Raw genomic sequence first — 13636 nt, 5'->3', positions numbered from 1 at the left:
GCTACCTTCCAGTTGCAGATGCCCCTTGTCCTCCCATAAGCGGGACAGTTTGGGCTCTACTTTACTACCGCTATAATCTTAGGATACCGGAGATGTGCAGGTTGCTCAAGACATGTAATAATGGCAGATCTTTGCCCCAAGGAGCTTGTAGTCTGGTCCGGTGAGAGTGAGATGGGGTTGGGAAGGGGAGGGACACAGCAGTGGCCAATCCAGAGACAAGCTTCTTATGTGCACCTCTTGTTCCCTTTTATAATGTGTTAAAATGTGGAGTAATGCTTAGCATAACAACAGCGTGGTGGAGATGGAGCAGTGACAAGCTGTATCCTATTCACCGAGAGGGACACTTCAACCCATTTCCTTGGCACATTCACTGGCCACATAGACTAGCGGTTCTCAACCAGAGGCACATGTACCTCTGGGGGTACGCAGAGATTTTCCAAGGGGATACACCAACACATCTAGATATTTGCCTAGTTTTACAACTGGCTACATAAAAAGAACCAGCGACATCAGCTCAAACTAAAAATTTCTTACAGAGAATGACTTGTTTGTACTCTATATGCTGAATATAAGTGTAATGTTTATGTTCCAGTTGATTTATTTTATAATTTTATGGTAAAAATGGGGAAGCAAATGATTTTTCAGTACTAGTGTGCTAGGACACTTGTATTTTTGTGTCTGATTTTGTAAGCAAGTAGTTTTTAAGTGAGGTGAAACTTGGGGGTACGCAAGACAAATCAGATTCCTGCAAGGGGTACAATAGTCTGGAAAGGTTCAGAGCCACTGGCATAGACAATTCTATAGAACTGTGTATTTCTTTGTGCCGTTCATGGCTGACCCATGGTGGGTGGGAAACCTTATTGCATTTCATAGTTCAGTTGACTACATTTGCAGCTGAGGTCTGAATTACTATACTGAGACTCTGAAGTGTGGTTTCTTCTGCTAATGGTGGAATCCTTCTGCTTGGCCAGGTGGGAGCGCCCCAGGAGCGAGATGCCCTCACCACTCCACAGGTTAGCAGATCTTTGAGCTCTTTGTGGACAGGTTGAATAATGAGGGTTGGGTGTGCAGCCACGAGTCTCCACACGGGATTGAGAGGGAGGGAATTTCCAGGCCTGGGTGCTATACTCTGTAGTGCTGTTAGATATTCACCTGTGATGTGGTGGGTCTGTACTTAGGTATTTGGGGTTATCATAAGCATAATTCCCAAATCTGGACCTTAGCGTCCAAAAAATCTGGGTGCCTGCATGAACCCCTCTAAGCTTAATTTCCAGCTTAGATCTGATCTCGCTGCCACCAGCCAAAAATTCCAGGGTTTTGGCTCCCTCTGGTCTCCCCAAAACCTTCCCTGGAGGGACCCCAAGACTCAGAGACTCTGAGTTCTCACAAACAAAGGAAACTAACCACTTTCCCTTCCCTCTCTCTCCTCCCAGACTTTCTCCTCTCTGGCTAACTCAGAGTTAACTGATGGCAATCTCTTATTACATCACCAATACCTAAAGAGCATGGTCTCCTCTATTTTCCACAAAGGACAAACCCCAAATACAAGGAAACAGAAATGAATTCTGTCTCTCTCTCCCCTCCGCACCAATTCCTGGTCTGCAGAGCATTACCCTCCATCATGATCTAACACAAATGCGAATTCCCCTTCCCCTTCTTCCTTAGCTCTACCCGGAGAGAAAACATCAAAAACAAGTTTCTTAAAAGAAAGCTTTATATAAAAAAGAAAGAAATAAACACCTCTCATGCAACATGATCTTGCATCAACCGTTTGACATACACAGTCGGCTATTAACTTTAAAAGAAAAAATATGAATAAACAAACTTTATTCAAAAGAGATGGACATATTTAAACCTTCCCAGCAAAACTACAACACATTGTAAATACAAAACAAAACATAATAAAAGCCTATTGTTTGCTACATTCTTCGTACTCACAACTTTGAAAACTGAAGATTAGATCGCTTTGAAGAATAGAAGAAGTCTCTCATTAGCCGATGAACCGGACATAAAACTCGACCCCAAAAATTTCCCTCCCTGACTTTGAAAAATCCGGTTTCCTGATTGGTCCTCTGGTCAGGTGTTTGGTTCTCCTTGTTAACCCTTTACAGGTGAAAGAAACATTAACCCTTAGCTATCTATTTATGACAGGGGTACATCTGGTGATTTGAGTCATTGCACTGTAAAGGTTGACAGAATGGAGTTTCCAAAGCAAAACCTTGCAGCAGTAAGGGATGTTTCCTTGCATGCAGAAAAACAGAGCAACTGCTCAGATCAGACTCTGCTGTTGCATAATTTAGGCAATAAGATGGCGCACACAGTGCATTGTTGCTGTTAAGCAGTTAGAGCTGGGGACTGTAAGTCAGGACTCCTGGGTTCCATTCCTAGCTCTGCCACTCCCTTGCTTTGTGGTCTTAGTCAAGTCACTTCTTTCTAAGCATTAGTTTCATTAGAATGAGGCCACCAACGCTTCCCAAAGGTTGTGATCCTTGAATGTAAGATTCTTTAAAAGGGCAGCAAAGGCATCTTCTTTCCTGGATGTTTCAAGAAAGTATTGGAACCCATGCACGCACATTCAGAGGAACCTGCCACCTGGAACATCTTTCAGAGGAGAGAATCTGTGGCTTAACTTCCAGTGGAAAGTACTGGGGAAGTGGTAGCGATGGCTGGGGCATTGTCTCGAGCTGGAAAATGTGTTGCTGCCTCTTTCACCGCACATCTATTCACTGAGGCTTCTCCGGGCTGCACCCTCTTGAATGAGCCCAGGACTGCCCAGCAGTGAATGGGAGGAGACGTGCACCACAGCAGTTCACTTACTGTCTCTTGTTCTCTTTTCAGAAGACTGACCTGGCTCAGGAACCAAAGGTGAGTACGGCCTGGGGAGACAGTGCAGACCAAGGCTATTTGGAGCCAGACTCGGGTTTCTATGCTGTAACCTGTCACCAGCCACCAAGTTGCAGTTTATACTTTGGTTAATTACCTTACTCTCTGGAAAGGAAGAAACTGCTTCATTTCAAGCAGCCCTGATGTTGTTAGCCTGAGGACTTTGCCCCACTTCCTCTAACCACTGCCACCTCAGTTACTTTCCTGGAGAAGGGCACTTCAGAAAGTAGTTGCTGTCATATAATGCATGTGCATCTCCAACCTGGAGAAGTCAGCTGTGGCTGAGATATGGGTTTCCTGGCATCTGGGCCAGAGGCAAAGCTCTGCACTGAGATTGTTTCCTTTCTGGCTCTGAACTGTTGGCTATGGTCTGTTCACAGGCCCAGGCAAACTGCCGCGTTGGAATAGCAGCACTGAATACCCTGGCAGGCTACATTGACTGGGTGGCCATGAGCCACATCACAGCAGATAACTGCAAGCTCCTGGAGATGCTATGCTTGCTCCTGAATGAACCCGAGCTCCAAGTGGGAGCAGCAGAGTGTCTTCTGATTGCTGTCAGCAGGAAAGTGAGTTTCTCCTCCCAAGCTTCCCTTACCCCTCCTGCCCTCCACATTCCCCTCCGCTCCCTGGGTTTATTCTTAGTTTATCAGTTGAGCGATGGTAATGTCACTCCTTTATCTTAGGAATTAAGTCACCTGCCTCTTTGACTCCCCAGACGCCTGAGTGACTTTAGGGTGGATGCTTCCCCAGGACAATGGACAGAACAGTTTCTGGAACCCACCCAGGCCCCGTTTTCTCTGTCTGCCATTCCATACAGCTTTGAAGCTTGAAATCCCTGTGTGAACAAATAACATTAACTCATTCCTAACCCCTGCTGTTCGCAGTGCCCTCTGCCGCAGAGGAGTGTTGGGATATTGCCATCTAGCTGCAAGAACCTAGTGGGAGTTCTAATGCGCAGTAAATTTTCTCTGAAAGAGCACCATAGAGGTGTGCCCTGTATGTTCTGCTGCCATGCCCATCCATGGTGTGTTTATCTCAGATCAGTAACACAAGCACAGTGCTCACAAGCAACCCTACAATAACAAACCAGTCCAGCTCCCCTACAGCAAGAAGCCAGTGTGCAATGGAAGAAGAAATAGGCCTGTAAGGACCAGATTTTGGTTTAAGGCTCCCAATGGGGTTACTGGCGAAAACAGCTTGATTCTCCAAGAGTTCTTCAGTTTCTTGTTGCATTTTCTTCTGCTCAGTGGTGGAATGCAAGTCCCCAGATGATAGCACAACTAGTGATCTGCCAGCTCTCTCTGGCTGATGGGATGAGGTGCAGTCATGTGTTTTTTGATGAGTGTTTACTTTACTTTTTGTCTAGGGGAAGCTGGAGGATCGGAAGCCTCTTATGGTCTTGTTTGGAGATGTTGCCATGCACTACATACTTTCTGCTGCACAGTGAGTACCATCCAGCTGCTGTGGGAGCACATCATGGTCTTAAGTGGAAACGGGCTACAGCTAGCATGTATTAATAAGTACCTCCCCGCCCCAAGCTGTAAAACTAAAACTGATCTCTTGGAAATTACCTCAGCACCTGTTCCCATCATGGCCTTCACTCAGCTGTGGATAGAGTTCTTAGCCTTGTACCATCGAGTGCTGTATATCAGACCACTGCTGTGCACAGATCCTGAGTGTGGGCAGCATGCAGATCCAGTCTGGCCTGATGGCAGCAAGCTGGCATTGGATTAGGAGAGGGTAGAAAGTTACTTTTCCCAAATTTGAAAAGCCAACCATTTTCCTAAGTCCCATAACTTCAAAAGAAGCTACTCGGGGTAACTCCCAGCTTCCTGAAATCTTTTCTCTTTTTGCTTGAGATTGATGAAGAGAGATTGTGAGAAGGTCCAAAGGGTTTAGACTAGAAATATTTCTGATCTTAAAATAGGATCTCCTCATACCAATAACTTCAGTAATGGGGGAGGGAACCCAATCATGCTGATGTCAAATTGTCTTCCCAACTTACTACTGTGTGTGTAATCCTGAGCTGCCCTTTCCCCTCTCCTCCCTCCCAGGACAGCAGATGGTGAAGGCCTGGTCGAGAAGCATTATGTTTTCTTGAAGAGACTTTGCCAGGTCTTGTGTGCTTTGGGCAGTCAGCTGTGTGCATTAGTGGTGAGTCCTCTGCAAACACTGGAAGCAGTCCTGACAAGACTGTCTTTCGGGGGGATGATTGGGGATATGAATACCATGATTCTCGTTTGTACCATTGTTGTGGACAGCTCCAGTTCTTTCTATTCCCTCCACTGTTAGAGGAAAGGGCCTTGCATGCAGTGAAACCTGGCACGTTTGCTGCCAACTCCTCTAGGGGTGTGCTGGGAACTTTGGATCTTCCACCGACTGCACCAAAGAGGGGATGTAACGAGCTGTCATTTAATAAGGGAGCTGGCTTGCTGAAAGATGTTTGTGGAAAGACCAGGTCAGCTGGCTACAGAGAACTGGTGTGACGATAAACTCATGGGGAGATGGGGGAAGAAGGAAAATCCTAAATCACTTGAGAAGATAGACTTAACAAGAAGGAGCTCTAGAAGGTTTGACAACTTCAAGCTGAGGTGACTTCACTCACTGTTATGGAGGAGGGGAGCTTTGGCTATTAATCCTTAGCAAAGCCTGCTGTGAGTGACAAGGGCCTGTGGCCCTTTATGATATAGGCTCAGCTCAGTCCAGGCATGGCAGAGTGACAGGCAACCCCACAGAAAGGTGTGCTGCTAGTGAAGTCTTGGGAAGAACAGCCCCACAGAAAGGAGCACTAAAGACAGCACTAGGTCAAAGAGTACTGCCAGAGTGAGGAGAAGCAGCACCTTGAAAAGAAGCTTCTGAATTTGGGGCACAAAGCCTGGGGGCTGTCTCCCTAGAGAAATCTTGGATTTCCCAGGAAGCGGGGAGAGAGACACTGAACATGACACTTCTGGGGCAATGAGACTGAAAGCTATTGAATGTACATGTAGGTGAAGTAAATACTGATGCTTTTTTAAGAACTGCTACATCACTGGTCTCCTTTTTCCCTCCATTTCTGGGGTAATCAGGTCATCCCCCCTTCCCCCCTCCGTATTATCTGAAAGGTTGTGTTGCCTTTCAGATAGTAGGTCACAAAAATGCTAGCTTGCAGCAACAAAATACAATAGTGCTGAAACTCCGGGGGGGGGGGGGGGGAAGAGTCATAGTTGCATTGGGGAATGGTGATCTTTTTGGTAGGTAGGGCCAGTTCCACTGGGGGTAATACCTCATGATAGATTGGGTGTTGTGGAGTTGTTATAACGTTTTCCAAGCTACTCATAGTCCATTCTTTTCTCCTGAACGTGGCTGTTGTCTCCTTTGGCAACTCCAGGGCAGGTAATGGGAACTTGGCACTCTGGAGTGGCAGCAGTTACAGGACACAGCTCTTTTTCAGCCATTATGCGCTGGCTTTTCTGTCCCCAACACATTGTGCTCCTGGTTTCCAAGTGGCGCTGCCACCTGGCTCCTCCACTCTACTGCTGAAGCGTTGTCAGAAATCACTCATCGTTTTGTCTGAAATTACTCATCTTTCCGTTAACAGGGCTCAGATTCTGACGTGGACACACCAGCCAACCTTGGGAAATATCTGGACTCGTTTCTAGCTTTCACAACCCATCCCAGCCAGGTATGGGAAAGGGAGAGGGGGTTCTGAGTGCAGCGTGTATAGTTAAACCACAATGTAGGAGGCGGTGTCACTCCTGCTGCAGAGGGTATCAGCTTATGCCTGTTATGTTTTTGAGACCCATCTGCCATTTTTCAACCATTTTCTCCTCTGAGGGTATGGAAGATGATGTGGTCGGTGCTGCACTGCCATCCAGTGTCCAAGCACACAGCATGGAGAGCACAGGCTCCAGAGACTGGAGCAAACCCTGGTATTTGCTTGGTGGGAGACTCTTTCCCATTTGCTAGAGTAGCCTGGCAGTTTTGGCTGGGTCTGGAAAGTGCGTGGCCTGGATTGGGGAGTCATTGTAGCTTGCCATTCCCCTTTTAGCTCAAAGGTTCAACTTCTGCACCAGAGAATACAACCCTGTTGAATCTTTTGTTCTTTCTTCTTTTCCCACCAGTTCCTGCGCTCTTCCACCCAGATCACCTGGGGAGCGCTCTTTCGACATGAAATCCTGTCCCGTGACCCTCTGCTGTTGGCTATGATCCCAAAGTACCTTCGTGCATCTATGACTAACCTAGTGAAGGTATGGAGGGGCTCTGTTCTGCTGGGTGTGAGCTGGTGGTGCCTCGGTGAATGTTTCATAGTGGTAACAGAGTGGAGAAGCTGGGTTTTTGACACAGCAGTGTAGAGCGTCATCTCCAGGCTGCAGGGTTGCGGTCCTGACCTGAAGATTACAGTTCTTCAGCTCTTCCCCTAGTGCGAGTCCCCTTGGAGCTGGTGCTCAGGCAGAGGTGGGTGATTGCTCCACTCACTCCCTCACCACATCCCTTCTATTTCCAGGTGGGCTTCCCCTCTAAAACAGACAGCCCCAGTTGTGAATACTCTCGCTTTGACTTCGACAGTGATGAGGACTTCAATGCCTTCTTCAACTGTAAGTCCTCCAGGGGCCTCCCAGCAAGGCCTGCTAGCTCTGTCTGAGGTTTGCAGTCTTCCCCTCGCTCTCACAGGGCTGGCAGTTCCTGGCCTAGCTTAGTGCCCACCCTCTCAGCTCAGCAATGAGCTTCAGTTGCTCACATTGCTGCTCCAGGTCTTCCCGTTTGCCTTGTGCTTAGTGAACTTCTTGGCATTCTCCTATGACAGCCCAGACATTCAGTTCAGTTTCCTCTTGGCAACTAAGGTTTGCTGAGCCTGCATTACTCAGTGTCTGAGGTATATGCTTCCTCAGTCAGTCATCCAGGGTAGCAAGGGGAATGAAACTCTTTGTACTCCAGGACTTGGACAGGAACCAGGCCTGGAGGCAAGGATCCTAAAAAGAGGGTTTAGCTAAAGAATTTAATCTGATTTCCCAAAGCAAAGTTGGAAGGCTCCCGCGCTGTACTACAAGCTAGTCTACTACCAGGGTGTTTGATCTCACTCTGCAGAACTCCACTGCCAAAGTAGCCACCGCAGATGTTCACTGCTGTGGAAAGGTGAAGAGTGACGCTGAAGGGGAGCCATTTCCGATATCTGAAGCTGACTCCTTGTATCCAATTCCCTTGGCAGCTTTCCGTGCCCAGCAGGGAGAAGTCATGAGGATGGCGTGTCGCCTGGACCCAAAGACTGGCTTCCAGATGGCTGGGGAGTGGCTGAAGTACCAGCTGGCATCTCCTGTTGATATTGGACCCATGAACTGTAAGTTGCCTGAAAAGCAGGAGAGACGAGAGGTTCAGCCTCCTGCTGGAGCCCAAAACGAGCTTCTGTGTGTCTTTTGAAGACACACCTCTTTAAATCAACCAGGTTCCAAGTCAGGCTTTCCAAGGTCTCTGCAGAAAAAATCCCTCGCTGCCTACTTAAACAACCACTGGTCCAGAGCCTTTGACTGACAGGAAAGCACCTTCCTTCCCCCAGTTCCTCTCACTTGTATCTTTCCCATGAAAACAATTTCAAACAGAAAGACCAGACTTAACTGGATTTGTCCTTTCTGTAAAATGCGGCCAATCTGTCCTGAGAAATCCAAACATATCTGCCTCACAAAGGCCTTTGTTACTCACATCGCTCCTCCTCCACACAGGCCACTTGCTGCTTTTAAAATCCCATTTAAGTGAGACCCTTCCTTTGTTTTCCCTTCTGCTGTGGTTTGTTGGAATCACTTCCTCTTATATCTTAGGGATGTTGTTTATGATCCAGGAGCCTCCACCTCGATGACGAAGCAAACAGCCTTTGAACACCATTTAGTACTTACCTCCCATGCTCGCCTACCAGAAACCTTCTCCCTAGTGGCAAAGGGAATAGAGGGAAAGGATAGGAGCACTTATGAGTGAGTGGTTCAAATGTCCAGCGAGGTTTCCCTGAGGGATTTTGCAGAGGACTTTCCAAGCTGGCATTGTGCTTGGGAGGAAAGGGGAAGCTAGACTTCTCCAGTGTCACAAGTGCTCCAATCTTCTCTTCTTTTCTCTCCATTTGCAGCTAAGACTGGGGAAGGTCTCTGCTCCATCTTCTCTCCTTCCTTTGTACAGTGGGATGCTATGACCTTCTTCTCGGAGAGTGTCATCAGCCAGATGTTCCGGACCCTGGATAAGGAAGTACATACGCTCTAACTGCTGTTTGCCTGGTTTCTATGTCTCAGGTTGACATGGGAGTTTGCTTGCTGTGTTGCCTTTCAGATAATGGGTCGCAAAAATGCTAACTTCCAGCAACAAAATACAATAGTGGTGTAACTCCAGCTGTCAGGGGAGTTCATAGTTGCATTGGGGAATGGTGATCTTTATGGTAGGTAGGGCCAGTTCCACTGGGGGCTTTGAACATCATAAAAGTGCACTGCAGTGATCTCTTTAAAGCAACCACTATTGTTGGGGGAAGGAGTCTGTTTTAAGTGGTAGCTCTCAGGTTTTGTTCAAGTCATCTTGTGCTTTTCAAGGCAAACTTGCACACACAGTGGAAGAGAGAATTGAACAGCAAAGGATGAGAAGAATGCAGCTTCTCTCTGCCATTTACAGTGCATTAGCCAGAAAATCACTATCTGTATTTGCCATTTAGGGTCTGGCCAGTTTTTAATCAGGATTGGGCTGCTTGGGCACGTCATTCTGGTCACAGCAAAGAATTGCAAGGGTTTTGTGCTGCCTGGGTAAGCCTGAAACTTGTTAGCCAGGAGGCAAAAGCAGAGCTAGGGAAGAGGTGGGAGGAAGTGGACACAGTAGATGACAGTAAGAGTTGGAACCTTTGGTTGTTTCCAGACATCCGTAGAGATGGTGATGTCGTCCATTCCCTCTTTCTTGCAGCAGCAATTGCACATAACGTGCGTATAGGTTAAAATGAGTTTTGCCGCTTTTAACCCACTTTGGGATGACTTCACCCAAGGATGCTGTTCAACACAGCAGCTCCCTGGCCAGGCTCTGGGAGGAGACACTGGAGTGTGGCTACATGTCGCATCTCTGACTGTTGGTTTCTTTCCTTTACCCCTCTCCCATTTTGTTCTTGCAGGAGATCCCAGTGAATGATGGCATAGAGCTGCTGCAGCTTGTCCTGAACTTTGAAACAAAGGATCCTCTCATCTTGTCTTGTGTGCTCACCAATGTCTCTGCACTCTTTCCGTTTGTCACCTACAGACCAGAGTATCTACCCCAAGTCCTCTCCAAGGTAGGTGTCCTGTAGACCAGTGGCTGTCAACCAAGGGTATATATACCCCTGGGAGTACAAAGCGGTCTTCCAGGAGGTACATCAACTCATTTACATATTTGCCTAGTTTTACAGCAGGCTACATAAAAAGCACTAGCAAAGTCAGTAGGAATTACAATTTCTTACAGACAAAATGAGAAAGTAAGCAATTTTTCAGTGATAGTGTGCTGTGACACTTTTGTATTTTTATGTTTTGTAAGCAGGTAGTTTTTAAATGAGGTGAAAGACCAATCAGACTCCTGAAGGGGGTACAGTAGTCTGGAAAGGTTGAGAGCCACTGTTGTAGACTACCCTTTGACCAGATAGCCTCTGAATGGAGTATTGGCACCACATGGCCCTTACGTATTTTAACTAATCCTCATGACACCCCTAGGAGAGGAATGATCCCTCCTGGTTGAAATGGGATTAAAACTGAGGCACTGAAGTGAAGTAACTTGCCCAAAGACAGGGAATCAGGGAAGGAGTCAGCTAACCTGGATTTCTCAATTCCCAGTACTGGACTTCAACCACTAAATGACACACTCTGTTTCAATAAAAGTCTTATCTTATATCATGGCCTCAGTGCACTGGGAACTCATACCCTTCCTGAATAAAGGTGTTTCCACTGGCTTGGTAAAGTCACGCCAATATCCTGTGCCTAGTGTCAGGGAAAAAGGCCCCTAGTCTCTTATTACTCCTAACAACTACTAGCATTAACAGGAGGCCTAATGGAAGTTTCCGAACAACCCGACTAAATGCAGACAGCCTGCTTCAATCACTATTTGATAAAAATAGATGCATGTACTAACGACATATTAATAAAGATAGAGAAGACGATTTATCAGCATATAAGCCATCTGGCCGGAATTGGGGAACTAGACACAGGTCACAAGGACCCCAAATAGGCCCACATAGCTTGCCAAACAAAAACCGCAAGTAGGGGTATCTGAACAGTCAAGGCCACCTGACTGTCAGGGGACTGTCTATACGGAAATGAAACACAGTACGCTTGCATTTTTAAGAGGTTATAGGAGTTTGTGTATCAAATAAGGAAATTACCTAATTGTTTATGAAATATAGAACCATAAAAGGTATAACAAATGATTTAATGAAATATGCTAATTTGCGGTTTGTAGCTATATAAGCTGGAGCAGAAGCATGCTCAGGAGGCCAGCCCATCCCTTGCATGGGAGAACGCTGACCTCCACTTGTGCACAGGTGTATACTCAATAAAGGTGCCTCAGGCTGTCTGATCAAAGTACAGAGGTGGTCTTCTTTTCCCCAACACTAGTGTTCCAGAATGAATGCCAGATATCGAAGATTGACTGACTTTTCCCTTGTCCCACAGCTATTCACTGCCGTCACTTTTGAAGTTATAGAAGAGAGTAAGGTAAGTCCATACTCCTTGGCCACAATATGCCAGAGTACTTGCATCAGGTGTGCCCTCTTTGAGGAGCATATTGATGCCTGAGACAAGGTCTAAAGTTGCACTGCAACTAACTTCTCAATCAGATCTGTCCTTGAGAAGGGGATACTTAGACACTTAAATCCCTTCTTCGCAGTTTGAGCCAATAAGCATTGGCTGATGGAAGCTTGGGGGGCATTTAGGGTGAAATTCACCCCCATGAAACAGTCCAGGATTTAACCATTTGGGTATCTGTGCAGCAGACCTCTACTTGGGAGTGAAATTTCATGCACTAGCCACCATGCATATCCTTCAGTGGTTGGCATGTGTGTGACTGTGGTTGGTGTTGGTATGGCTGCTACCCCTGGGTGCATGCTGGGAACCGTAACACAGTAGATAAAAATCACTTGCATTCTCATCCCAGGAGTTGAATTGGAGCCCAGAGGCTTAGGCTTGCAGTGACTCCTCTGGGAACTGGCCATTAACTGGACTCTTGGAGTACACGAGTTGAAGTGACAGTTTCCCCTGGTCTCCACAGCTCAGAAAATTACATTAATGGATTTGGCTAATTGGGAGGCCTTGGGTCTATCTGGGTTTTGTAGCTTGACCCTGAATTTTATCATTGGTCCAGGCCCCAAGAACTCGGGCAGTGAAGAATGTGAGAAGACATGCATGCTCCTCGATCATAAAGATGTGTCGGGACTACCCTCAGCTTGTCCTGGTAATGTACATGCAACTCTGTTCCAGGGTGCACTGCCCCATCTTCAGTTGCATTTCTAGGGATTGGGGTCCTTCAGTTCCTCTGTGTCAACCCCTTTTGTTTCCAGGGAGACTCTCCCTGTTTTTAGTCGGATGTGACTGTAGACCAGAGATATTTGAAAGCCAAGCAGCTTATTCTCTTTCACAACACTTGAGTGATACAGACCTTTTTTTTGTTATTAACTATATTACAGTAGCACCTACAGTAGTGGCTCTCAAACTTTTTTTTACTGGTGACCCCTTTTACGTAGCAAGCCTCTGAGTGCAGACCCCCCCCCCCTTATAAATTAAGAACACTTTTTGATATATTTAACACCATTATAAATACTGGAGGCAATGTAGGGCTTGGGGTGGAGGCTGACAGCTCACGACCCCCCATGTAATAACCTCGTGACCCCTTGAGGGGTGCCGACCCCCAGTTCGAGAACTCCTGACCTAGAGGCCCTGATCAGGACCTGGAGCCTGTTGTGCTGGGTCCAATACGGATATATAGCAAGGCACAGACCCTGCCCCAGAATTTACAATCCAAGATGCTGATCAACATATCTGAAATGGGGGAAGGGAGTATTCAAATCTTATAACCATTTTATAGGCACATTTGTTATATTTTATTTATTGTAAGACACCTCTACCCCAATATAACGCTGTCCTCAGGAGCCAAAAAATCTAACCGCGTTATAGGTGAAACCGCGTTATAGGTGAAACCGCATTATATTGAACTTGCTTTGATCCACCGGAGTGCGCAGCCTCCCTGGTTCCCCCCACCTTCCCCTCCCCCCCGGAGCACTGCTTTATCGTGTCCTATCCGAATTTGTGTTATATCAGGTTGCATTATATCGGTGTAGAGGTGTATCAGTTGTCCCCTTAGTTGAAGCCATTAGCCCTGGCTGATCTCTTAGATTTTGCATCAGAAGTGGGTCAGGAGAAGGGATGTCAAGGAGCTGGGGGGGATATTGGCTTTCTGGATTAGTCCAGGGGGAGTAGAAGAGACTATAAATACTGGTTGCTCTTTCTGCTTGATCCCACCAGGTCAGTCTCTTCTACTAGCTTTGCTAAATTAGCAAGCCCACAAACTCTGTTTGGGCTCTTCGCTCCAGCAGCACTGGTATTTGGTTGCTAAGGGAGCAGGGGAGCTGTAGTTAGAGGGGCATTGTGTTGTCAACCTGTTTAAGGAAAGGAACTGTTGAGGCCCGAAGGATAATGGATGGCATTCTGCTCCTCTTGAGGATCCCTTGGGTTGCTGGAGGCGTAGCAGCTGTCACTCACTTTGTGGCTACAGATTAGTCTCCATGTTGTGGCAAAACACAAGCTGC

At 46.8% G+C, this 13636-nt stretch overlaps 1 protein-coding gene across 5 annotated transcripts in view; it reads left to right on the top strand.

The window, feature by feature from the left end:
• The window catches only part of XPO5 (exportin 5), a 39364-nt gene that overhangs the window by 4500 nt on the left and 21228 nt on the right, over positions 1 to 13636 (top strand). For 3 of the 5 annotated variants that reach the window (XM_032770449.2, XM_032770446.2, XM_032770445.2), the window contains exons 6-18: positions 972 to 1013; positions 2839 to 2865; positions 3264 to 3449; positions 4250 to 4326; positions 4938 to 5037; positions 6461 to 6544; positions 6984 to 7109; positions 7367 to 7457; positions 8069 to 8197; positions 8972 to 9087; positions 9986 to 10141; positions 11508 to 11549; positions 12196 to 12285. In XM_032770449.2, the coding sequence (XP_032626340.1) occupies positions 972 to 1013; positions 2839 to 2865; positions 3264 to 3449; positions 4250 to 4326; positions 4938 to 5037; positions 6461 to 6544; positions 6984 to 7109; positions 7367 to 7457; positions 8069 to 8197; positions 8972 to 9087; positions 9986 to 10141; positions 11508 to 11549; positions 12196 to 12285 (1266 nt within the window). The remainder of the gene's footprint in view (positions 1 to 971; positions 1014 to 2838; positions 2866 to 3263; positions 3450 to 4249; positions 4327 to 4937; positions 5038 to 6460; positions 6545 to 6983; positions 7110 to 7366; positions 7458 to 8068; positions 8198 to 8971; positions 9088 to 9985; positions 10142 to 11507; positions 11550 to 12195; positions 12286 to 13636) is intronic. The other 2 variants (XM_075064245.1, XM_032770447.2) reach the window with 1 other exon arrangement.

This window comes from Chelonoidis abingdonii, chromosome 3, assembly GCF_003597395.2.
Source record: "Chelonoidis abingdonii isolate Lonesome George chromosome 3, CheloAbing_2.0, whole genome shotgun sequence".
Classification (NCBI taxonomy): Eukaryota; Metazoa; Chordata; order Testudines; family Testudinidae; genus Chelonoidis; species Chelonoidis abingdonii.
This window is presented reverse-complemented; position numbering and strand designations above follow the sequence as displayed.